The following is a 24,552-nucleotide window of genomic DNA, read 5'->3' as shown; positions in this document are numbered from 1 at the left end:
CACATGCACTCCCCTCCTGACCAGTTCAGTGTTCTGGAATCTCCCTTATAGAGCGGGTAAAGCAATGAAGGATATGAGCATCAAGCCTGTTTAAGGGACAACAGCTCCTGAGCTCAGATGGAATCAGGAACGTGCGCATATGCTAAGTGGTGTAAGTGTTGAAAGATGGCAGGTGGTTGCTGTGATATTTGCATAATTTGTGGGTGTGCTGTGAGCGGTAGTCATAAACAAGATCCATATGGCCTCTGAGGGCCTTCACATACGTTCACTGAGCCTTATGCTCCTGTTAAAGGACAGCCAGTACACCCAGTGTTAAAGGCAGCCTGACCTGTTATGTAATCTTGGCCAGCATTTCCAGTCAGTATTGAACTGTCAGTTTAAGACTCTGTGTATAGATGTTTTCTTATAATGGGAAGTGGAAAGAGTGTCTTTAGAAGAATCGTTAATAATGTGACTACTTCAGTTTCTGAATCAGTTTCTCTCATTTTGCTATATATAGGTAGATGTTTGAGTAAAATGAACATTGTTGTTTTATTCTATAAACTACGAACAACATTTCTCCAAAATTCCAAATAAAAATATTGTCATTTAGAGCATTTATTTGAAGAAAATGAGAAATGGTTGAAATAACAAAAAAGATGCAGAGCTTTCAGAACTCAAAAAATCAGAAGAAAACAAGTTCATATTCATAAAGTTTTAAGAGTTCAGAAATCAATATTTAGTGGAATAATCCTGGTTTTTAATCACAGTTTTCATGCGTCTTGACATGTTCTCCTCCACCAGTCTTACACACTGATTTTAGATAACTTTATGCCACTCCAGGTGCAGAAATTTCAAGCAGTTCAGCTTGGTTTGAAGGCTTGTGATCATCCATATTTCTCTTGATTATATTTCAAAGGTTTTCAATTTGGTAAAATCAAAGAAATTCATTATTTTAAAATGGTCTCTTATTTTTTTTTCCCCAGAGCTTTGTGTGAATGCCCAGTAAATGTATATGAACGGCAGGGGTGAGAGATAGAATAGGAGTATCAGTGTTGACTGGTCCTCCCCTGTAGTTTAAGGCCGATGTCTCTGTCCCTGTCTTTTTGTCTAAATGAGCCCAGCTAAACACTCCTATTTGCTGTGATCTGTATAGCTGGGTGTTGGGGGACAAGCTTTGTGTGTGTGACAGGAGTGCACCACTGTTGTGCTGTTTGCTGTGGTGTGTGAATATAGGCCTGTAATAGGCTATCTGCAGGGAAACAAAGCAGCTGGGCTGAAGAGCTGTGGGGGAAATCAGCACGGCTGTGTAGTGGATGTGTTCCTCTACTCTACACAATAGGGCTCCTATTGTGCCATGAGACAGCTACATATCAGGAGAAGAGTAGTATTAATCCCCTGTCTCTCTGTATCTATCTCCTGCTCTCTCTCAATACAGAAGATCTGTAGGCATGGCCATATTAACTTCCAGTGGTGTTCATTTATTATTTATTATTATCTGTGAATATATACTTTTATACACACCCACACAATTAGCCCCACATATCTTACATGTTGCTGTAGTTATGCAAAAACTAGGGATGTTAACTTTAAAGCATTAACACATGCACTGTTAATTAATAACGCAAGTTAATTAAGGCACCAACTTTGACCCCTACTTCCACCATAATCTGCCCCAACCCCACCCAACGTATTGGTTTGTTTTCTGGCTGAACGATTAAATGGCACGTGCTTACGGTGTCCAGCAGTTACACTCCGGTTCAGACTTCCTGCTCTGACCCGGTTAGAGAGCTTTGTTTGGTTTCTCTCTCTCTGGTTTCTGCGCCAAATAGTGAGCTGGATAGATAGCTTTGTTCTCTCTCTCTCTCTCTCTCTCTCTCTGCGACTGTCTCTCTCCGTCTCTCCCTCCCTCTTTCTCTCTCTGTCTCTCTCGCTCGTTTCTCCGCCAAATAGAAAGCTTTAGGGCAGGATATAGGACACTCGGACTCACTCTGCAGTATTCCACTATCTTATTTATTAATTCATACATGAACTAATGCAGTGTAAATTTAGCCTTAAAGTCTGTTACAGGGACAGTGTATACATTATTGAATACTGTCCGCTACATATTTCCTATTTCCCCCAGGCCATTTATATGGTCATCACTGAGATTTTTGTACTCAGGAAATTAAGTTTGAATTCAGAAATCCTCACAACCAAGCTGAGACATTTACAATCCAATTTATCATGCCTACTTTATTCTAGCACCCTACATTGATTTTATCTCCCCTCAAACATACAATATATATATACTATTATTTTAATTGACATCACTAATATACATAGGATTGCATTTTACATTTCTTACATTCATTGTTTTATTTACGTTTAAATATCGACTATAAAAATTAGCATCTAAAGAAAAACAAATGAGATTAATCTCAGTTAATCACATAATTTTTTGTGATTAATCAGATTATGTTTTTAATCGATTGACACCACTAATAAATACTAATTGGTTTGTTGTATGTGTTTTTTGTTTTCCTTTTCAGACATGCCCCTTCATGTGAGACGCAGCAGTGATCCTGCTCTGGTGGCCATGAACGAGTCTCACCTACAACCAACTGAGCCATCCCGGAAGAACCCCTCACGCTGGTCCACCACACCGGGTTTCATCAAGCCAAGTACCACCACTGGAACCAACAGTCTGGAGCGGAAGGTTAGACTCCTCAGAATACAAATATGGGACACTCTAAAAATCAGATACAACTGCAATTATTCAATGTGTACAAGTTTTTGACTAGATTATTAAGTGTCACAGGACATTTTACTATTTGACACAGCTTAAAACTTTGAATCATTGAATCACAATACAAGAAAAAAGTGTTGTTTTTTTTACTTGATCAAAATCATGCTACATATAGAAATACAAAAATATTGAGACACCTGCTCATTCACTTTCTCATCTTTTCTTCCAAAACAAAACAAAAAAATGATGGTTTGTCACGCCTTTGTTAGAGTAACTGTCTCTGCTGCTTAGGGCAGGCTTTCTACAAGAATTTGTGTCATTACTGTTGTGATTTGCTTGTATTCAGTGACTAGACCCTTGGAGTCAGGATGTTGGATGATCAACATCCCAACTCATATCAGAAGTGTTGGATGGAGCACCACCTTTTTGGAAAACACTGTTCCTCGCTCTACACCTCAGAACTGGGTGTCTTTATACTTGTCTAACCCTTGCCTGGCATTAGACACAGTTATTAGTTTAATTTTTATTTCTTCCAAAGAGTCCTATTCTATTGGCAGTATCATCAAAGAGTGCAGTTTAAACTAACTAAATGCTTAAACTTAAAAGGGGTGTTCAGAAAATTGCCAGATGTGGATTAAGCCTAGTCTTGAACTACCCACAATTTTAATGCATTTTTCCCTTTAAAAGGAAAATATAGGCTTCAGCTTAATCCTTGTCTGGGAAACCAACCATAGTGTATTTCTAACCTCAGTGTAAGATAACGCAGCTCATTGTACACTGTTCTGAGAGCAGCCAGTAGTGTGATAAATGGGAAACTGAAGTGACTGGCAAAGATAAATGACTGAGTCAGTCGAACAAATTACACCATATTCCAGCCACCTACTGTACAATACATAACAATTTTCTCCTGTTTTTGTTTTTTTTTTATTTACCAATTTAACATGCAGTGTTCCAGAATGAATTGTCATGATGAATAGATCAATAGAAATGTTCCAAGAAATAAGAAGGAGTATTCTAAGAAGTAAGTCAATTATGTTATTATACATATTTATTTTTAGATTCTTATAAAAAACATAACTTGCATAAAATCTAAATATAAATAAAATTTCTATCCTCGAGAAATAGCCTATACACTTGAGTTAAAGTGAATGAAAAAAGATTATATTACAGGTCCATTCATCATACAATTTAGACAGAATGTAAAGAACAACTGCTTTCTCCTCCTTTTACACAATACCTGTAATATCACTAATTGGACTATGAGAGTGCTACACCTCTTATTGTGCTATTCTTAATGGGGTAGCTAATATGATCTTGTGTGCTGTATAGAATATGGAGCACTCCTTTGTCGTGCTAACGTTTTGCTTTGTTGTTAGCCCCAGAAGTGAGGTCAGTGCCTTTGGCTTCTAATGAATCACAGAGACGTTCCCTCTTTCTCTCTCTGTCTCCTGACCCCCACCACCCCATGGCAACTGAGGAAAAAAGAGGCTAATTATTCTCTCAGAAAGGCCCTCCACTCCGTGCGATGACAACTCTTCAGCGCATTGAAAATGGAGATATTCCAAATGGAAGAGAGGAAGTGAGGGCGGAGGATGGCGCGCTCCGAATGTGACACGGCAGGCCACGATGAGATTAGCACGTCTCGCAGCGTTCGCTAGTAATCCTGTTTAAAAGCACTCCGCTTGTCACGGCCTCCATAATCCAGCAGCATGCTCTCATTCGGGCTGAAGAATTAAGCTGTTATTTTTACCTTTTTTAAGTTTTTAGCAGATGATCTTTTATTATTCTGCTTCTGTTGTTGATTTTGGGGTGAAGTGTCGAAGGCTCGAGGTGAACAGAAGGTCTGTTTGTAGTTGATAGTGTGACGCTACAGTCTGGATGGATTTACGATGATGCTAGACTGAACAGTGTTAGATTTTAATGGAATAAATCTGTGGAACAAAGCCTTCTATCCCTTTTGCAGCAAGGATATGTGGCACTTCTAATTAATACTTTCTCAAAGTCTTTATACACCTGCTTTAAGACTGTACCTTTGTGGTGTATTGTTTTCTACTTTTTAAAATATGATGCATCTCTGCTTGAGTACTCTGCTAGCATTTGCAGACATCCACCCATACATGTGTTGCTATGTGTGTCCCGCTGTTTTGAATTTTGACACAATATTAAGAACACTTAGATTAATATTCAGAAAATGATGTTATTTTATGCAAATGTCATGGAAATGAACAAATGCTCATAGATTACTGGGTAATGCAATTTATAGGAGAGCACATTTAGTTTTAACCATTGTGGATTTTAAAGTTCAGTAATGCTACAAGAACATGATACACATTTAAGAAAGATGCCACTGACTATAAATGCATTAAAAATAATTATTTTGTATAAAGTAGTTCAGATCTTCTGAGCTAGTTTGGTGTCAGATTTATTCTGCATGACCCCAGCCAGCGTGTAGATGTGTTTAATTCCCTGCAATTAGGAGAGTTATTTTTCTCTGAACACAATAATGTAAAACCTATGTTGTTAGTGTTGTTAGTATTTAATCTAGACACTGCACAAGAATAAGACACTTTTTTACATTTTAATTATCACAAGTGCCTAAAAATATTGAATAGCACTGTACTTTTATCTGCTTCTACATATGAAAGACGTGTGCTTTGTTTGAAGATATATTTTGTTTAGATCTTTTCATATTGGTTAGCTTGTCAACCCATACACTAGCAACTCTCACGTGGGCAAACAATCCACTTTTGTCCATAAGTGCAATTTTTGTGTCCATATCTTGGCCACAGCACCTGAATACCAGAGAGTTTCTATTTTTATTTTATTTTACTTATTTTAATTTGGTCTAAGCAAACTATGTCGTTTACACATGGGCATGCACATATTTTACATGTGAGTGTGTGAACATCTGTGAGACATATACAGACAGTCTTGATTTAAAAGAATGGCCTTATAAACTCCTCACCTCACACTGATGGCTTTACTATGTTTGGATGTCTAGCCTCCCATTCACCCCGTTTCCTCTTCCTTTTTTCTTTGGTTTCATTTAAAGACCAATAGTAAAGTCAGATGTGCCTAAACATATTGTTCCTCCAATCTGATTTAGAACATTTTATGTCTACACACCTCTTTATGCTTTGCTCCCTATGCTCACAGTAACAATCAGCAGTTTGGACACACTTTCTCACTTAAAAATGTTTAATAAACCAAAATAATCTGGGGTGCTGCTAACTACTAATGGTTTCTGAGGCTGGTAACTCTGCTAAACTTATCCTGTGCAACAAAGGTAACTCTTGGTCTTTATTTCCTGGGTCATTCCTGATGAGAGCCAGTTTCATCATAACTATTTAGTGGTCTTTGTGACTGCACTTATGAATAATTTAAAAGTTCTTGAAATGTTTGATTGACTATTATTTGCTAAAGTTATATTTTCTTTACTTAGTCAGATAATTATTGCCATAATTTACTTGATTAGAGCTATTCACAGTATACAAACTCTGCCTCTTCACAACTTTACAACTGATGCTCTCAGACACATTAAGAGGACAATTGGTCTTATCACCAACAATAACGAACATCACTATCGTGAACAGGTTGCCCAAGCAGTCACTTGGTGCCAAAATAACAATTTACAGCTTAACATATTAAAAACTCAGGAACTCATAGTTGATTTTTCTCGCACACCCATATACAAAATACCCATCTCTATTTTTTCGCAACCCATTATCATCACTGATTCATTCAAATTTCTGGGAACCCATATCAGCAACACACTTAAATGGAAACTACACTCACACCAACTCTACAAAAAAGCCAATAAAAGGCTATTCTTTCTCAGACAACTAAAAAAATTCAGAGTTAGGAAAAATATCCTTCTTCAGTTTTGCACTGCCATCATTCAAAGCATACTCACCTCATCCATAACAGTGTGGTATGGGAATTTGGATACCCATTCACGCAAAAAACTGCAAAGTATAGTAGATAAATCATCAAAAATCACAGGGCACATCCTCCCATCCATTGACACTTTATATTACAGACGCATCACACAACGAGCAATAAAAATCACCTCAGACCCCTCCCATCCTGCATATCATCTATTTACACTTATGCCTTCTGGAAGACGTTACAGGTCACTGTCAACCAAATCTGTCAGATTTAAAAATAGTTTTTTCCCAACCGCTGTACGTTTACTAAACCAGGTTTAACTGTTTATGTATGTATTTGTCTATTCACTGTTGTGTTGTTTGTTGTTTTGATACAGACAGAGATGTGAGCATGTTATGTTATGCTGTACCGTAAGTAAATTCCACCAACTTGTTGTGTGGTCATTAATAATAAATGAATGAATGAATGAATGAAGAGTTTTTAGTAATTAACTCTTAATAAGTTCAGCACAGCTGTTAACTGAAAGCAATAAAAGCTGACCGAGACAATGCCAAGATATCTAAGCAAGAGGTGCTACTTTGAAAAAACTAAAATAAAAAACATATTCTGCTTTGTTTAATACTTTTTTTTGTTTCCTAAAAAAAAATCTGTATTTTTTTTTCTTAATAGTTTGTGTGATGTTATTATTAATCTTCAATACAGAATACAATACAAAAAACAAACAAACAAAAAAAAAAACTTGGATTTAAGCTGTGTTCAAACTTTTAACTGGTACTGTATGTTTTACTCTGGTTTAAATTTAGAATAATACGTTTTCTGGTCTTAACCTGTGGCTGGAATTACAATTAACAAATTTTAGCTAAGTTTTTGTGTCTGACTTGTTCCTCTACATTCCAGTGTTCTCCCCATCACCTGTCCCATCCTGCACCTCCACCTGCTAGCTAATCGTATGATTTACCTCAAAGTGGAAAATCTGCAGTTATTTTATTCACTGTGGATTGGCTGATTCTATTATTGGAGCTATTTTTTGTTTTCAGTATGATGATATCTATAGCCATGAGCTGCTTTGCTCGGCGGCCTTTCTAGGCCGAACTCCTGGTGTGTGAAACTAACCTGCTTTACGTCCGTTTGCTCCATAAAGGCCGCAAATGGAGATTAGACTTTCCTGTGCTGCAGGGCATTTAATTTCACCTTCAGACAAAATATGCGGTTGTAACACTCATGCATTCAAGTCATGCATTCGCCACGGCGTGAGTTAGCAGCTTGTAATGGAGCCTCTAATTAGTGTGGAAAGAAATGAGATTGAGTACAATGAATGGTTCACTGCTGGGCTCTGCTCCAACATAAGCTTCTTTAACCTGCTCGTCTTTATATTTTTACTAACAGCTCAAGTGTGGCAACTGTCTGTCATTTCAGCAGGAGATGTTCAGACAGGCATTCCATTATTCACTGTTTATGTTTGTACATCTTTATTCACAACAAACCTGACGTGTGTCTGTAGTTATTTCAGTCTTTTCTAAATAACTCCGCAGTGTATGTTTAATTTGGTACAGGGGCAAAAGTATACTTTGTCTCAAAGTCCTTCACTGAAATAAAAAGTGTCTGTCAAATTATTCAAATATAGATACAGTTGGTTTGTTTCTTTGCCTTGTTCAATTGGTTAGTAAACATAAAAAATAAATTGTAAAATAAATTCAGTTAAAAATACTACTGTTATGTCCCACAAGCTGCAACGTTAACACAAACATTAATAGCTTTAATTGTCACAGTTTGCCAACACTGTTATCAGTAAAAGTTAACAAAAGAAGACTATAAATTAATAAAAACTTTTGAGAATGATGCTATAGCTGTTTATATATCAACATATATATGGAGGCACGGTAGCTTATTGGTTAGCACATTCACACGTTAGCCTCCCATCACTGGAGTCTTGGGTTCAAGTCCCTACCTGAGTGGAGTTTCCACATTCTCCCTGTGTCTGCGAGGATTTCCTACGGGAACTCTGGTTTCATCCCACAGTCCAATAACATGGAGATCAGGTAAATCGGATACTCTTAATTGCCCAGAAAAATGTAATACTCTAAAATTGATCAGATAAATTGGATACTCTCAATTACCCAGAAAAAAAAAAAAAAACTGAGTTCTCTAAATTGATCTGTGTGTATGTGTAAAGTGTGTGGTATGTATGTATGTTTGTGTGTGTAGTAAATGTGTGTATGACTGTGCCCAGATATTAATTGGCACTCTGTACTTTTACTGTTCTGGGTAAAATGCTGTAGTGCTGGATGCAGTCCTCCAGGTGGACGGTTATTTTCGGTTGAGAGTATGCTGTGTGATATTGGCTGCTGCTTCTCACCGATGTGTGGATGAGTGCTGAGTATGAATGGTTGTATGTAAAATGTGTAAACTGTAAAGCGTCCTTGGGTTTTTAGAAAGGCGCTATATAAGTTGACCTTTCATTCATTTAACAAAAATATTGGAGCACCTACTTTTTCTTGCCTTCTTAAGTATGTTTATTCTGCTTTTGTTTGTAAAAAGAATTTATTCTGCTTTTGTTAGAGTAACTGTCTGTGGTAGAAAGGGAAGGATTTTTTTAGATCTTTAGATTTAGGAGCATTGTCATAGGCATTTGATTTTATTCAGTGGAAAAAGTATTATCTGACCTAATATAATTCTGCTTAATGTTCAATAGAAATATGTGTAATCAACAAACAAATTTAGATACCTGCTCATTCATTATTTTGGAGCATTGCTGTTAGTATTTGATTGTATTCAGCGACAAGAGCTCCTTATTCATTGCCAACTCCCAGTATCATCTCAAAAGTATTGGATGGAGCTAAATCTTTCCAAAGAACAGTTTGATTTCTCCTCAGCTCAATACTGGGAAGCATTATACCCCTCTGCTTCTCATGCCTGGCGTTAGACTCTGTGTTCTGTTAGTAGAACTTACTTATCTACAGTAAATAAACAAGGTGTACATGATGATTTGACTCTGTCTGTGTTAGAAAAAAGTGCAGATAAAGTAGCTAAATGTATAACTTAACAGAGACGCCTGTATTCTACATGTGAGCATAAAGTGTACTTTGTTCAGTATGTCAACCACATCAGCAGGTCTTTTCAAACTTGAAGGAGAAATTTGATTTTTAACAAGACTATAATCACCAGGCAATAATGTAAACTGAACTTAAACAAGTTTTTTGTTTTGTCATTTTGTTCCTGCAGGGTAAAGGACCAGCCTTTTACCGCAGTTTGCCCCGGGACACCGCAGCGTGGGCCAACCAGTTCGAGAGAGAGAGTGCCCGCTCTTCCCTCAGCGCCAATCACCCGATGGTGGATCGCTGGCTGGGGCGACAGGAACAGGTAACGTGAACAACCCGTCGCCTCTCTCAACACACTCACACCTGTCTGCAGATGGCACTTCAGACTGGGGGAGTATTTGTACGTTCTGTAGCATCTCCAGTCACTGAGGATTTGTTCTGTGGAGCTTCGGTTACATTCCAGTCAAAGATAACACTCAGAAGTCAAGGAGACAGTGGAGATTAGATGACCGACACAAAATGACAGGGAACAACGGAAACAATACGTCGAGAAGACTCCTGAAGTACAGGCCACAATTTCTCTGACCTTGGAGCTGAGCACCACACTCTGCTGGTTTTTGACTCGTTCAATTCCTCTAATGTTGGCCTTTCTCGCTCTCGACACACGCGCTCGCTCTCGGCCCGCCAGTCCTTCAGAGGAGCTGTCTGGAGGTGTGTGTGGGCGGCGTTTGAAAAGGAGCGGAATGAAAAAGGAGAGGTGCGAAAAAGGAGATTGAGTCGTCGGTGCACGGAGCGTGCTGGAGGGAATTCACTTATTAATTTTCACAATCGATTTTCTCAAGCTGCCAGGATCCCTTTCACCCTCTCACCCCCACCTTCGCCCATACCTCCGCTGTCCCGCCCTCCTCCTTTTCGTTAAACACTGCCATCTTAAAAGTATGTGTATTGTTCTTAAATTAAACTATAACCATTAAACAGTTACAAGTACCTCATTAAAGAAAAAAAGCGATTAGGTTTTCTAATAGTGCTGTGCTTTGAAATACACTCTAAAAAAAGGGTTCTTTCATACCACTTTCTTACCAAGAAGTTCTGTTGCTTGTACTGGAGATGTGCTAGTTCTTAGGAGTAGATCAGCATTCCCAATGGTTATATATGTGGATGTTAATTTTACCAAATTTAGAAGTGGTTGCTGGTTTATCACACATTTCCTTGAGTATTATTGTTGCAGAATTGAGGAAATTCACACAGTTTTTTTTTATTTCTGCAGCTTTCAGCACCTCTCTAGACAGTTTTTTTTTTGTGTTAGTTGTTTCACTCATTTTTTTAGTGCTTAAGTTTTTCCATTAAACCATACTAATATCCTAGAAACTGCTTAGCAACACTTTGCAAACTAAAACATACAGTATAACCAACAACTATACCATAACACCTCAGCAACCACCTTGCAACACCTTAGATACCAGGGGGAACTGTTTTAGCTGTAAAGACATTCTGACTTTTTAAATTTTAGTAATTATTATTTCTGAAGGTACTGTAAAATATACCATATTTATTTTTCAATATTGCATCCGTATTTGTGTTTTTTAAGAATGAAATTGGCAGTATACACTAGTTTCAGGAATTATCTCAATATTTTTTTATCTTTAGTAGCGATATAGATGGCCTCAGGGTCTCCAGTAAAACAAAGGAAAACAAAGAAAAAACAAACCCGTTGTCAACTGGTGAAATTCCAGATGCAGTGAGACAGTGAGAGACCCGGTCCTCCTGACCCTCACCATCCAGCAGCATGGCCTCTATCCTCGTGTATCATCATTAGGGGAGTTCTGTAGCGTGGAGAAGGCTCCGGGTGGCTGGAAGTGGGGAGGGGAGGGTGCTGCTGGTGGCTCGAGCTGGAGGATCAGTCAGTCAAAGCCTGGACTCAACCTGACAGTGTAATTCATTTCAGCCATACTCTGTTACTGCTGAGCCTGACATCCTCCCTCCTTCACCCTTTCTCTCTCTCACTCTCCTTCTCTCTCTGGCCTGTTTCTATGGCCAGACTGGTGGCACTGAGATTGTACTTGGTCAGGGTGGACATCACTTTGGGGCTATTCCTGGTGGTCAGATAATCTGCTGTTCTATACTGGCAATTTAGTGCCAAACAGCACTGTAACTAGGTTTGAGCTTCCCAGTAGCTGATGTAGTTGTGTTGGAGCTGTTTCCTAATTTGGTTGATTGTCTCTGGTCCTGAGCATGTGGGGTGTTTGTGTGTTAGGGCTGTGTTAGTAGAGTGTGCTATTATCTATAAGTCACCCCATCTCTCCATGTCTTTTTTTTTTCTCTCCTACACTTTTTTTGGCCCTTTCTTTCATTCTATTCCTCCCTCTCTGTCTGTATGTTCCTCTCCACTTTCTCTTTCACTTCCCTTTTAGATCCCTCTCTCTTACCTCTCTGTTCTTCTCTCTTGCCCATCCTGTCCCTCTCTCTCTCCCCTTTTTTTCTCTTCAACCCTATTTCCCCTCTCTTGTGCAATCTTTCTCACCCCTCTCTCTCCAAGTCTCTTGCCTCTCTCTCACACCTGTTTCTGATGTTCCCTTTCACTCTTTATCTCTTGTTGTTTGTCTTTGGCTTCTCTTTCTTTTTTACCTTTTATGTCTCATTTTGCCACTCTTTCTATCGCTCCTGCATTCTCTTACACTCTCTTTCTATCTCAAGCACACGGTGCCTCTTTTTAAATTCGAGCCGAGGCTTGTTTGCATACTCTGATGGCATCCTCATGGCTTTTCCTTGTGTTTATGAGTGATTATGTTTTTAATTTCATCTACAGTTTATTCTGCTATTATCTTTTTACGGTGTGATTTTAGAGTCCACCCCCCTTTCCCACTTCAGTGACGAGGCTCTGTTTGATGTGCCTCTGCTGATTCCTCACAGGCCTTTAATTGCCTCTTAATTCCATTGGCGTAATGCGCTGGTCTGTTTTATTGGTTTTGAATAAGCTGCCTCATTAAGCCGATGGCTCTGTCTTCTCACTGCCTTTTGTAAGCCTTTCACACGCTGCAGAATGACTGGTTTAAGTGGAAGACTCTTCATCAAGTTGCTTCTAGCTGCAGATGAGAAGAATCGGGACACCTGCTCACGCATTTTTGTTTCGGGAATACAGTATATTGTTATTGCTTTGATTTTGTTGGAGTAACTGTCTCTACTGTCTTGGGATGATTTTCTACTAGATTGTGTAGCATTTATGTGAGCATTTGCTTATGCAATGAAACATGGGTGAAACATTTGGAAGCTTAGTGTGTTTATTCCTGAATGGTTGTTTTGAATGTTATGCTGCTTATTTTGTTCTCTCTCACACCCCCTCATTCTCTCCTTCTTACTTTTTTACTCTGTCTGTCTCTCTCTCTCTCTCTCTTTCTCTCTCTCTCTCTCTCTCTCTCTCTCTCTCTCTGTGGAGGAGGGTAAATGACATCAGAACAAAGAAAAGAAATATGCATCTCTTGGTGGGTTAATTAAAACATCACACTGTCATACCACTGCCTGAGATTACACACACACACGCACACACACACACACACACACGCATACACACACACACACACACACACAGACACACACGCGCACACACACACACGTACATGAACACATTATGTGAGACAGACAAGGCCTTTGAAGTGGAATGAGAGCAATTAGCTCCTTTCTTTATTTATCATGAGGCGTTTATCTAGTGTTTCATTATTTGAATGTGTAAGTTGTTATTATTCTGGCAATGAGATTTATAACCCCCCTCCATGGTGCCACCCACAACCCTGCTCACATTCTGCTGCAGTCGGCCAAGCTGACATAAAACACATGCGGGGAACTGTATCATACCACACCAAGGCCATTTCCTCACTGTGGGGCAGTGTTGCACAGACAGACTTCCCACATTACCTTTTCTCTTTATATTTCAGATGTATATCCGTGTACTTGAAGAAAACCACAGGCATATGAAAGTAACCTATGCTTGCTTTGACCACCAGCATATTTTTTTCAGTACAGCTGTGCAGAACAGTGGCAATATAATCTTGAGCCTGTCTACACACAGTAAGTAGTAACTTCTTTGGACAGTAGACACAGTTTTTTTAACAAAAACAGAATCAACTATTTTATACCCTTATAAAACAATGAAAAAGCCAGTGTCCCAATACTATTGTCTATGTTTATAGTGTAACTTTGTGTGTGTGTGTATGTGTGTGTGGTAGGTGTGGTTTGTGCTGTGATTGAGGAATGCAGCGAATGGATGTATTTGATTACTCTGCAGATGGTTTGAATGAACGTGTCATTAATGATGTGTGACAAATAGATTTGTTAAACAATGATGCAGTGATGTGTGGAATATGGCCGTGCAACGTAGCTCGGTTAGCCATGCACGCATGTGCGTGCCTGTGTGTGAGTGTGTGTGCCTCGGGCCTCTCTGGGTAATGAGTGTGTAATGGACACAGGTTGAGTATGAGGAGAGCACGCAGTGAAGCATCTGGGTCATTTACACCTGCGGGGTGTTCAGACCTGTGTGTGCGCTTGTGTGCGTGTGTGTGTGACAGAGAGAGATTTGTGTATGAGAGATTTTTGCAGCTTTATTATTTTCATATGTCTAAGTGTGACTATGATCGGAGTGTGTGTGCGTGTTTGGTAAATATCTGTCAATTAAAAGCAAAATGGCAGTCACCAGCCCCTCTCATTCTGTGCACAAATCACATCCATATTATCAGACACAAAGATGACCCCTCTTTTCAATATCATGTAATAGACCTGCAATAACATCCTCTCTCTTTGTGACCTCCACATACTCTCCACATTTTTGTCCAAAAACACCATTCAGCGCTTGTTTATTCTGCTTTCAGTCTGCTGTAAGGTTAAGTATTACCAAAGAGCTCACAGTCAGATTCTGAATACACTCTCTAGTGTTAAACAGGGAACAGTGTCTGTGTAACTCACAGTACTTTTTCAAACTAACCTTTATTGTTATATAACTGCATTCTTGCTATGTCTGTATGGCTGACATCAGTCATATTTACAATATGCACAGCAAGTGGTGTAGCATCTGGTGTAGATTCTGGTATTACCTACCTACCTACCTACCTGCCTGCCTACCTACCTGTCTGTCTACCTGTCTACCTACCTACCTGTCTACCTACCTACCTGTCTACCTACCTGTCTACCTACCTGTCTACCTACCTGTCTACCTACCTGTCTACCTGTCTACCTACCTACCTGTCTTTCTGTATGTCTGTCTTTAACATAACATTATCCTCATTATGTTTATTATGTCATTAACAACATTAGTCTCAAGAGAACAGCTAATAAGCTCAGGTAAATACACTGATAGGCCAGTTGTGTGGTATTCTACCCTTCTAGGCCACATCTGGCACAAAGTGTGTTGCCAAAAGGTTCATGTTTATCCGGTCTAGAGAGTCCTATTGTATTGACAATGCTACTCTACAGGGACTAGACAAGACAGTCAGTGTGAGCAGTAGGTGCAAAGTACAGTATATTAATGCATTTATAAAAAAGAGGTTCCAAGACTGGAAACTGGATGCATGATCCAGATTTGGAAAGATCTCTTTTAATGATTTCAATGTTTCTAAAGGTTCTTCAACATTCAGAAGGTCCAGTTGCTTTTATACGAATGATACCTTAACATATGCTTAATAAATCATTTGTAGGATCTTAATTTTAAGACTGCAGTCAGCGGTAATGAGAAACAAACCATTAACTGTTCACCTGGCTTTGGGCAACTGAGTCTCATCCAGAGCAGGAAAAGCTGTTCAACCTTATTTACATCAAGATAAAAGCTTCTATGGCACACATCTATCTTAGCAAAAACTGTTCCTGACCATGTACTCTGCTTCATGCGTGACTTCATGACTTTTTCTTTATGACAGCCTATGTTCCACAGCAGGACTGGTATGTTGTCTAACTATCTGCCAGTCCAGGGCAGCTCCACCTCACAACTTGTGGAGCCTATAGGTTCGGGTGCTTGCGTCTTGCTGCCATATATCGCAGGGCACCTTTAGATGTCCAAAAATACAATTAAGCAGTTGATCCTTTTGTCTCGTTGGTCTCTACACACAGATAAATCTGAGAGGTTGATGATGTTGGCCATATTTAGTATTTCCATCAGGCCTGTTAATGCCCTCTGTCGGAGCTGAGCCAGGAGCAGAGTGGCGAGGAGGTCACTGTGTCCAGCTTCCATCCGCTAGTTTTTAAAGCGTCACTCTCTGCTCCATTTTTAATCAGCCCTCCGCGGTTGTGAATTAGAGATGGGCCCATTCTGTCTCCTCCACTCTGTACTTGAACATGTAGGGTAGAGGCCACACGCACAGGTGGACTAAGAAAAGTAACTAAGGCACACACTCATGGAATCAGAGACGGCTACAATCATTTTAGCAATGTTTAAAAGCGTCTTTAGTCTCTTAAACCACACTTTATGTAGTCCACACTTTAGTTATCTGCTTTTATAACTGCATTACTATTAGAATAAGCACCAGCTGTATACACCCTACAATAGAACTCTGTGGTGTTCCACAAAATCAATAATGTCAGATGGTTACTACGTAGTTATAATATATAATATTTTAATTAGAACTAATAACTGAATAATGGTTCATGGTGTTAATATTGTAGATGTAGTAGATGATGTGATATTGTGTAATTTGTTGGATCCATAGATATGGCAATTTGTGGCAGTTGGTTTCTTCATTAAATACAAAATTCGGACTAGATCCGGCTTGGATGTAGACTAATCTTTTTAAAACAGTCAGGCATGTGTGAGGCATTCACCTGGGTGTACCTAAATAAGGTCAAAAGAAGACCTGATTGAGGGAGTGTGTTGCTCTGGGTAGGGATGTTCTGCTCGGAGAATCAAGGATCTTGCCATATGTGGGAATCTAAACTTGACAGTACACTTTTGTTCAATGGCTTTCACTAAAGGCATTGACATATTTTTGCAGGATTGTAACCATAACCATATCCTACCCATGATGCTCATATGGATCAGCTCGTTTTGTTTATTTGAAGATACCATTAAAATTCTGATCATTTTTGTAGTGCGGATATGAGGTTATTTATTATTTATTATTTATTTATCTATCGTCAATGAAAATATTCATGGTCGTGAGGTCCACAGTGGCTTATATGCATTCATTAGTGTGTGGGGGGCTTGCAGTCAGTATTACATGCCTCATTTGTGGCCTTGGGGGAAGTGCTCCAATAGTCAGTTTACCTTGAATTGAAATAGCATGGTTTGAAAAGCTTTTTTTTTTTTTTTCCCATAGAATCGTAAACCATACCCGCGCTAGGCATTCCTTAAACAGGCCGTTGTAATGTTTTCTGACCTCAGTGCATGAGGAATCCATTTATATAGTTTATTTGAGCTTAGAGGTACATAGCAACAGTGGTTTCGAAGTTGGTGAAGTGACGAAGCTGTCGGTCTTTGGGGCCGCCCAGTAACTGGCCTTAGCGACACTGGGAAAAGAAAATGCTCAGTCATTTGTTTCACAGCTGGTACTTTTACTTAAAAAACTGCTCTTTAAGTCGAGGTAAAAAGGAAAGGAAAAAAAGTGAGGAAAAAGACAGAGGGTGAATGCTCCTGGGATTTGTTCTTGAATCGAGCGACTTGTCCAACACTTAATTGTCCTGATGAAAACAGAAGAGCAGTCTGCCAGCAGTCAGGCTTTTGTCCTCTAAACATGAAAGATGAGCCAAGTTTCTTTCTTTCTTCATTTTAATCCTTCAGGGACAGCGAGGGATGTCACAGGTAAGGTTGGTGGCAGATGTTGGGGTTTAAATTAGAAAATTTGTAGTTTCTTTCGGGTTTTAAGTTTTTTTAATGGCTAAAAAAAACACTAAAATAAAGATCTGGCAATCCAGAGTAAGTGCTGGATGATTGACAGTAGTGGCTCACCTGATAGAGTGCTGGAATATTGATTGCAGAGTTATGGGTTCGATACCCAGCTGCTGTGCTGCCACTCCCCCCGGACACTTGTGCCCGGCCCTTAACTGTCTCTGCTCCACGGGGTGCTGTTGCATAGTTGATCCATGGCACATGGTGCACAAGGGTGGGTCTTCAGGTTTAGGCTGTTTGAACAATCTTACATGTTAAAGAGTAAAATAATAAATAATTGTATGTCCAAATCAGGCTTGATGATTATTTTTAATTGTATTTACCAAGTGCTGTTTAATGATATCTTGACTAAAATATCAGGGAAAAACAAGTGTAAGGAAAAACATTAAACTTTCTAATGTATTTTTTTTATATTGATGGTAAAAATTAGAAATTTAATATTGCCATCACCAGAAGTCATTGCATCGATGAAAGTTATCACTTTTTCAGATTAAAAGACATGGATGAACTAAAACTTCTCAACTGGTAGTTTGAGATCTTAACTCTTAATTACACATAATTTATCTGATCTTGTAAAGAGGTGAATTATACAAAACATTTTTAAAGCAGTTACAGGCACTGTAATCATGGGTTCTTGTGTTAATGACGGTAATGTTGGGAACAGTAATTTCTCATTTACAGAAAACAGGTAATACATTGTATTTTATTGTACCATATGACTGAATGATTTGAGGAACATTTATATCAAAATGTATTTCATAATTTGCTCAATTTAGTAATATTTCAGTGTTGATTTAAGCAAAAATAAACTGTCCTAAAGAAGTCTGCACCAACAACAGATACTCTATATATTTGTTTGAACATCTTATTATAAAAGAACATCTACTTTTTCCACTGTGACTGCCACATATTTAAACCCCTTTATGAATAAATCTAAGTTGTTCTGTCTAATGTGTACACTAATGTACAGTGCAATAAGCCATTTTGTTTGTGGTTTGTCATTGCTTTAATTATACATGAAACAGAACCAAACAAGAGTCTTAACAAGCTTTCAGGTTTGTAAGATGTTCTTTTAACATAGAAAACTAGTGTAAAGGAACAGGGGTTCATTAACAGTAGTATGTAAATATCAGCAACACTGATTTAATCGGAAAAATGTTGTTATATTAAATTTTATCAGGACTACCCAGCAGTACTTGAAGCACCAGTGTTTTATGGAGATTAAAAACTGTGGGAGGCTGTGTGTTGCACAGATAGCTTTGGCTGTTAATGCGGATTGGTGTGTGATTCTGTAGAATGCTTGTGGTGTGTGTGGTGTGTGTGGTATGTGTGGGGGGACAGCAGGTGGGCTTGCTGTCTGGCCCACACAGGCAGAAGGCCATTGGCACGCTGCAGGCTTGAACTGCCCAGTCAAGTGGAATGAGCTCCATAAGCCCAAAACATGAGAGAACACAACCAACTATACCTCTCTCTCTCTCTCTCTCTCTCTCTCTCTCTCTCTCTCTCTCCCGCTCTGTTACGTGTCATTGCACTAGTTGTACAGAATAAAAAGATGGTATCTTTATTATTATTATTTTTTTTGGTATGCATTTCTGCAATTAGGTCCGGAAGTATTTGGACAGTGCCAATATATTTGCATATTGTTTCTCAATCCACCAACTCACTCACTGTGAGCCTCTCCTCAATTTAGGATGGGCTTGTTAATGATCTCATTTGCTGGATCAGGTGTGTTGAGAGCAGGGAAGCACTGTAATGTGCAGGACAATGGGGTTTCCACAACCAGGGTGGGAACCACTGTTCTGTGACATCCCTTGAAAAACCTGTTGTAGCACTTTTTTTTTTTTTTTTTTTTTTTTTTTTTTTTTTTAAGTGTACAAGGGTAAAAAAAATCCATTGTTGGGGAAAATAAAATAAACAAAGCATTATATTAAATTCTGTTACATTACATTATATCATAGTAATACAAAATGTGTCATTGTGCTCATTTAACCCTTTCAAAATTATAATACTGTATAATACTTATAATACTGTACATTCTAAACACACTTGTCAACATAAGTCACAATATTCACACAACTACATCTAATCATTATTCTAGTCATTATTTTTTTTTTTTTTTAGCATATTTTAAATATTTGTAAGTGTTACGTCATTACATAGTCGCATATGGACCTACTGGATGCCCTGTCTGTCTCCATCCTGTATTATATATAATTGTGTAGTCCAGCAGACCTGGCCAGTAGGTGCTGCTCTGCGTTTACTGTTTATATCCAGAATGGACTACAGAAAATGAAGAAAACCCATTCACCCATTTCCTCCATTGAAATGCTTCCTCTGGCATAAACACACACACAACCTGATTATTCACAGTGCAAATGGCAGCTCACTAGAGAGAAGCTTCTCCAGAGCAGCTCAGACAAAGCAGGCTGTGCTCCAGCCCACCTTTGCCCACCTTAATTAACTAGCTGCGGTGTTTTGGCTGCTAGCAGACACTGGGCCTGCACATCACACACTCTACTGTTCCCCCATTCATTCTCAAAACCAATCACATAAGCTATATACTCACATTTTATTTTCATGAAGATATATAGTGAAAATTCCAGCCAGCCACTAGCCAAACCCCTGCCCCATATACACACACACACCCTGCCATATACACACACAGAGCAAAGCCCCTGCTCTCTTACACACTGACCCTGTTTGCACCTGGTCATGTCATGTGACCAGTAACTGGTTTGTATTCTGATAAGATTTTAGCCACATGCAGTTATACTCTGCAGTCAAATGCATCTCCACTTAATCAGCATGTAATTCGAATTTGGATTATGCAGTTTGATTTTTTGCACACCAGTTATTACTGGTGGTTCTCTCATATTCTTGAACTCTGTCTTACAATTTGCCACTTGCATTCTGTCACTCACATTCGTTCTTTCTGTTTCTGTCCCACAGTTTGCTCAGTCCCACATTCTGCTGCATTTTATTGCTTTCTCACATTCTGAATTTCATCGTCACCTCTCTCCCATTCTCTTACACACATTCTGACTCCAATGTTGATGCTTTTATTACATCATCTCTTACATTCTTATACACATCCTGTCTCACATTCTGCAGCTTTTACTTTGTCTCATACTCTTACACACATTCTGACTGACATGGTAATGCTTTTACATCATGGCCCATACACTTGCACACATTCTGACTCTCTTTTACAATCTGACTCTCATTCTCTTACATTCTGACTCACATTATTTTTGCTCTTACATTCTGACACACATTTCGCAACTTTCACATTGTCTCACACTTTTACACACATTCTGAATCTCATTGTACAGCTTTCACATAATGTCTCACACTCTTACACACATTCTGACTCACATTGTACTGTTCTCTTACAATCTGACTCTCATTCTCTTACATTCTGACTCATTTTGCAGCTTTCACATCATGTCTCACACTCTTACACACATTCTGACTCACATTTTACTGTTCTCTTACAATCTGACTTTCATTGTCTTACATACATTCTGGCTCACATTATTTTTGCTCTTACATTCTGACTTTCACATTATCTTACACACATTCTGATTTTGCTGATCTCTCATATTCTGACTCTCACAATCTCTTATACACATTCTGGCTCAAAATGTTGCTCCTCTCCCATCTCTTACATTCTCTTATACACATTTTGACTCACATTTTAATGTTCTCACATTATCTCTCTGGTTCTGGTTACACATTCCTTACCTTTGCTACCTTCGTTACCGTTCACATTCTGATTCTTTTACACACATTTTTGATTATATTTTGCTGTTCTGACATCATCTCCAAGCTCTCTTGCACACTTTAACTCACATTTTACTGCTCTCACATCATCTTTTACACTCTCTTACATTCCAACACTCTCTTACATTCCAGCTCTCGCATTCGGACTCTCACATTCTCCTACACACAGTAAGACTTACATATTGATGCTGTCACAATCTCTTACACACATTGTTACACATTGTACTGCTCTCATGTTATTTAATATTATTTAACACATTCTGATGCTCATTTCACATTTTCATGCTCTCACATTTTCATATTAGTCCACCTTTTATAGTGACTTACATTCTGTCCCTCTCTTATTCTTTTCTACACATTATGACTTGTGTTCAGTTGCTGTTGCACTTTGACACAGCTCATTCTCTTATGTCTGACAGTGATGTTTTAGCAGAGTCTTGAGTATTTATCTCTGTTCTCTGTCTCAATCTTCTTCTCTGCATTGTGTATCTGTTCTCTGTCTTTCTCCTCCTGTTATTCCAGCTGTCTTTGAAACTGTACAAATGAGCGGTAAAGGCTGTTTACTTGTGTTGTGCCTAACGTAGTGGGTTCTCACTATCTGATCAGTGTACTTTACAGTGGTTTAGTTTTAGCTACAGTTGTGGTAATTCCATTACAAACAGTCCCTCTAATACAGGTGAGTGTATTAGACCTGTCACCTCTCAGTCCTGCTCTAGTGGATACAGGTGTGTGTGTGTGTGTGTGTGTGTGTGTGTGTGTGTATCTATCTCTCTCTCTCTCTCTCTCTCTCTCTCTCTCTCTCTCTCTCTCACTGCACCTGCGTGTTGAGAGGTGCTCTTTGCTCAGGAGTGTTCAGGCCTGTCCGGCTGAGAGGATTCAGTGAGCCGGAGCTGTTCTGCTCCACTGAAGCTGCCACACCTCTAACGCACCACAGGCCCTGCTCACTGACCCTGCTGCCACTTACACACTCCGCTCTGCACTGACACAGCAGCAGCACCAGCTCCTTTATCTGCTCGCGTGGCCTTTAGTGAGAGTGGTCTTGTTTTTGTTTGTACTTGGACAAATGTATAGGAAAACCAGAGAAACATTGCATGCTGCATTTTTCTCCCTCAAAAATGGGGTACAACTATTTGCTTATTTGTCCCTGGGATTAGTTTTAAGTTCATAATTAAGGTGTGCCCTGAATATAGTTGCATCTAAAATGTAATAAGTTTGGACACGTGCTTGTAAACGCACATTTTGAAAGCTGTGCACCTCAGTCCAGCACAGTTACAGCTGAATTCACGCTTTTAATTAAAAAAAAAAAATATATATATATATATATAAACAACTTTTATTTACCTTTTAAAAGCCATTTAATTTTCGATTAAAGGGCCGATTACTGTTGTTTTGCTGCTTTTCTTGGGTTTTGAGTGCTCGGCGCTAAATCAGCTCTTGATTGGTCCAAACACAAGACAGTACGCTGGTGGGGGGCGGGGCTGGTGACGTTGTGGACCTTGCATTGTTTAGTATAACAATATACAGTACATAGTTGAAAAAAAAAAAAAAACATTTGCGATGTACATTTTTTCCAGTATCGTGCAGCCCTAGTACTTGCTCTTTTTGAAATACAATAGATCACTCTGAGTTGCACATGCATGCTGCCCTTCTTCTACCCCCATCGCCAGCATTTAAATTCTAATAAAAAAGAAAATAGACTGATGTCATCCCGTAAATTAGTGTTCATGGCCTTGTCCACCTTAGCTTACAGATGCCCAGTGCAGAGCTGTGGAGGGAGAATCACAGTGCTGTAAGCCAATCAGAGCTGAGGCATTTGCATATAATAAATATTTATGAGTAAGAGTCGAAATCCTGTTTTCCTTCTCCACCTACTAAAACAGCCTGAAAAACAGGTGAACCGGAGCACTTTTTCACAAAAAAAGACTCACAGGGCATTCATTCACACTAGAGACCACCACAATCATTAATCATGATCATGATCAAAAACAAGAAATGAGAGATTTCAATTGTGGTCAGCTATCATCTGGAGTAATTAATGTGAAGACTTGCCTAACACTATCTTCTCTAAGAGTGTTTTCACATATGCAGATAGTGTGTTCTGGTCTAAATCAGTTAACAGCAGAATTGAGGTTTCTTCTCTTGGTATGGTTTGTTTGCACACAGTGAAAAATCCAAGATTACCAAAATGTGTCACAACAAACTGTGTAAATGTTGTTTATTGGTCTGTCTGGGGTGGGAGCAAGAAATTACTGGTAAATACAGGAATAAAGCACAGTGATCTGGACTAGTACATATTTCTGTGCAGTTTAACAGAGAGCAATAGTGGTGATGGATTTTTTTTCATAGCTGTAGTAATTATCTGGGTAAAGTACTGTTTAGCTCAAATGTGCTGAGATCCAATTATTCTCAGTATAGTTTTTGGGCGGGACTGAGACCACCTTGCTGAGGGTGAAAACCAACCATAGTCTCACAATGTGACGATGCTCAAAGACTACTATTTTTCTGTGAACTGCTCCCACTGTTGAAGGTTTTTTTTTTTTTTTTTTTTTTTTTTTTTTTTCTGACAGTGGAATTAAGTTTGGCTCAGTAGCTCTCTAACTTGCCAAATGCCCAACTTGCAGCTGAAGCTGGAGTACAATTAAAATTTTAATTGAAAAAAAAAAATGCTTTCTATCTTTTTTTTTTTTTTTTCCTTCATCCTGGAAACCAAACCCACTTTTCAGACTGTGCCTGGGCTGGCTGCTTTGTTCAGATTTCCTCCTTCCAGAAGTGGACAGGACATTCTTATCTCTCTTTGCACAGCAGAAGGAGTGTGACCAGTGTGGGTCCTGCTCTGGGCTTCATTTCCCAGTAAGCCATAGCTTCATTTGGGTGTGAGAGAGAGTCTGAAATAGATGGAGAGAAGTGACCTTACATAGAAACGCTAAAAACCCACTCAAACAGCAGGGCCCTGTTACTGTGCCTGTGAATGAAATGCTGATTTTAGTTTTATGGTGGAAAGTAAAATAAAATAAAAAGCATTTTATTTTGCATAGCATTTTTATTGGCTCACAGCCGTGTTGTCTTTTCTAGAATAGCATAGCTTTTAAGACATAACAAGAACTGCTGGTATTTGTAATTATTTCTAAGTCTTAGGGTTAGCTATTATGTATTTTTTCATTTTATCCTGAAAACCAAATTTCAACCTTTTTTATACTCAGCACCCTCCTAGCACTCAATGCTTTTTTTTTTTAGACCTGTCACAATAACTGTTTTAGTTTATTTTGTGCCATAGT

General features: G+C 38.9%; 1 protein-coding gene across 4 annotated transcripts in view; it reads left to right on the top strand.

The window, feature by feature from the left end:
- The window catches only part of pard3aa (par-3 family cell polarity regulator alpha, a), a 554,989-nt gene that overhangs the window by 241,034 nt on the left and 289,403 nt on the right, over positions 1-24,552 (top strand). For all 4 annotated transcript variants that reach the window (XM_015602814.3, XM_015602813.3, XM_007238652.3 and 1 more), the window contains exons 4-5: positions 2,511-2,677; positions 9,818-9,955. In XM_015602814.3, the coding sequence (XP_015458300.3) occupies positions 2,511-2,677; positions 9,818-9,955 (305 nt within the window). The remainder of the gene's footprint in view (positions 1-2,510; positions 2,678-9,817; positions 9,956-24,552) is intronic.

The sequence above is a fragment of the Astyanax mexicanus genome, chromosome 6 (assembly GCF_023375975.1).
Source record: "Astyanax mexicanus isolate ESR-SI-001 chromosome 6, AstMex3_surface, whole genome shotgun sequence".
Lineage (NCBI taxonomy): Eukaryota > Metazoa > Chordata > Actinopteri > Characiformes > Acestrorhamphidae > Astyanax > Astyanax mexicanus.
Note: the sequence above shows the minus strand (reverse complement) of the source record. Positions and strands in the feature narration are given on the sequence as shown.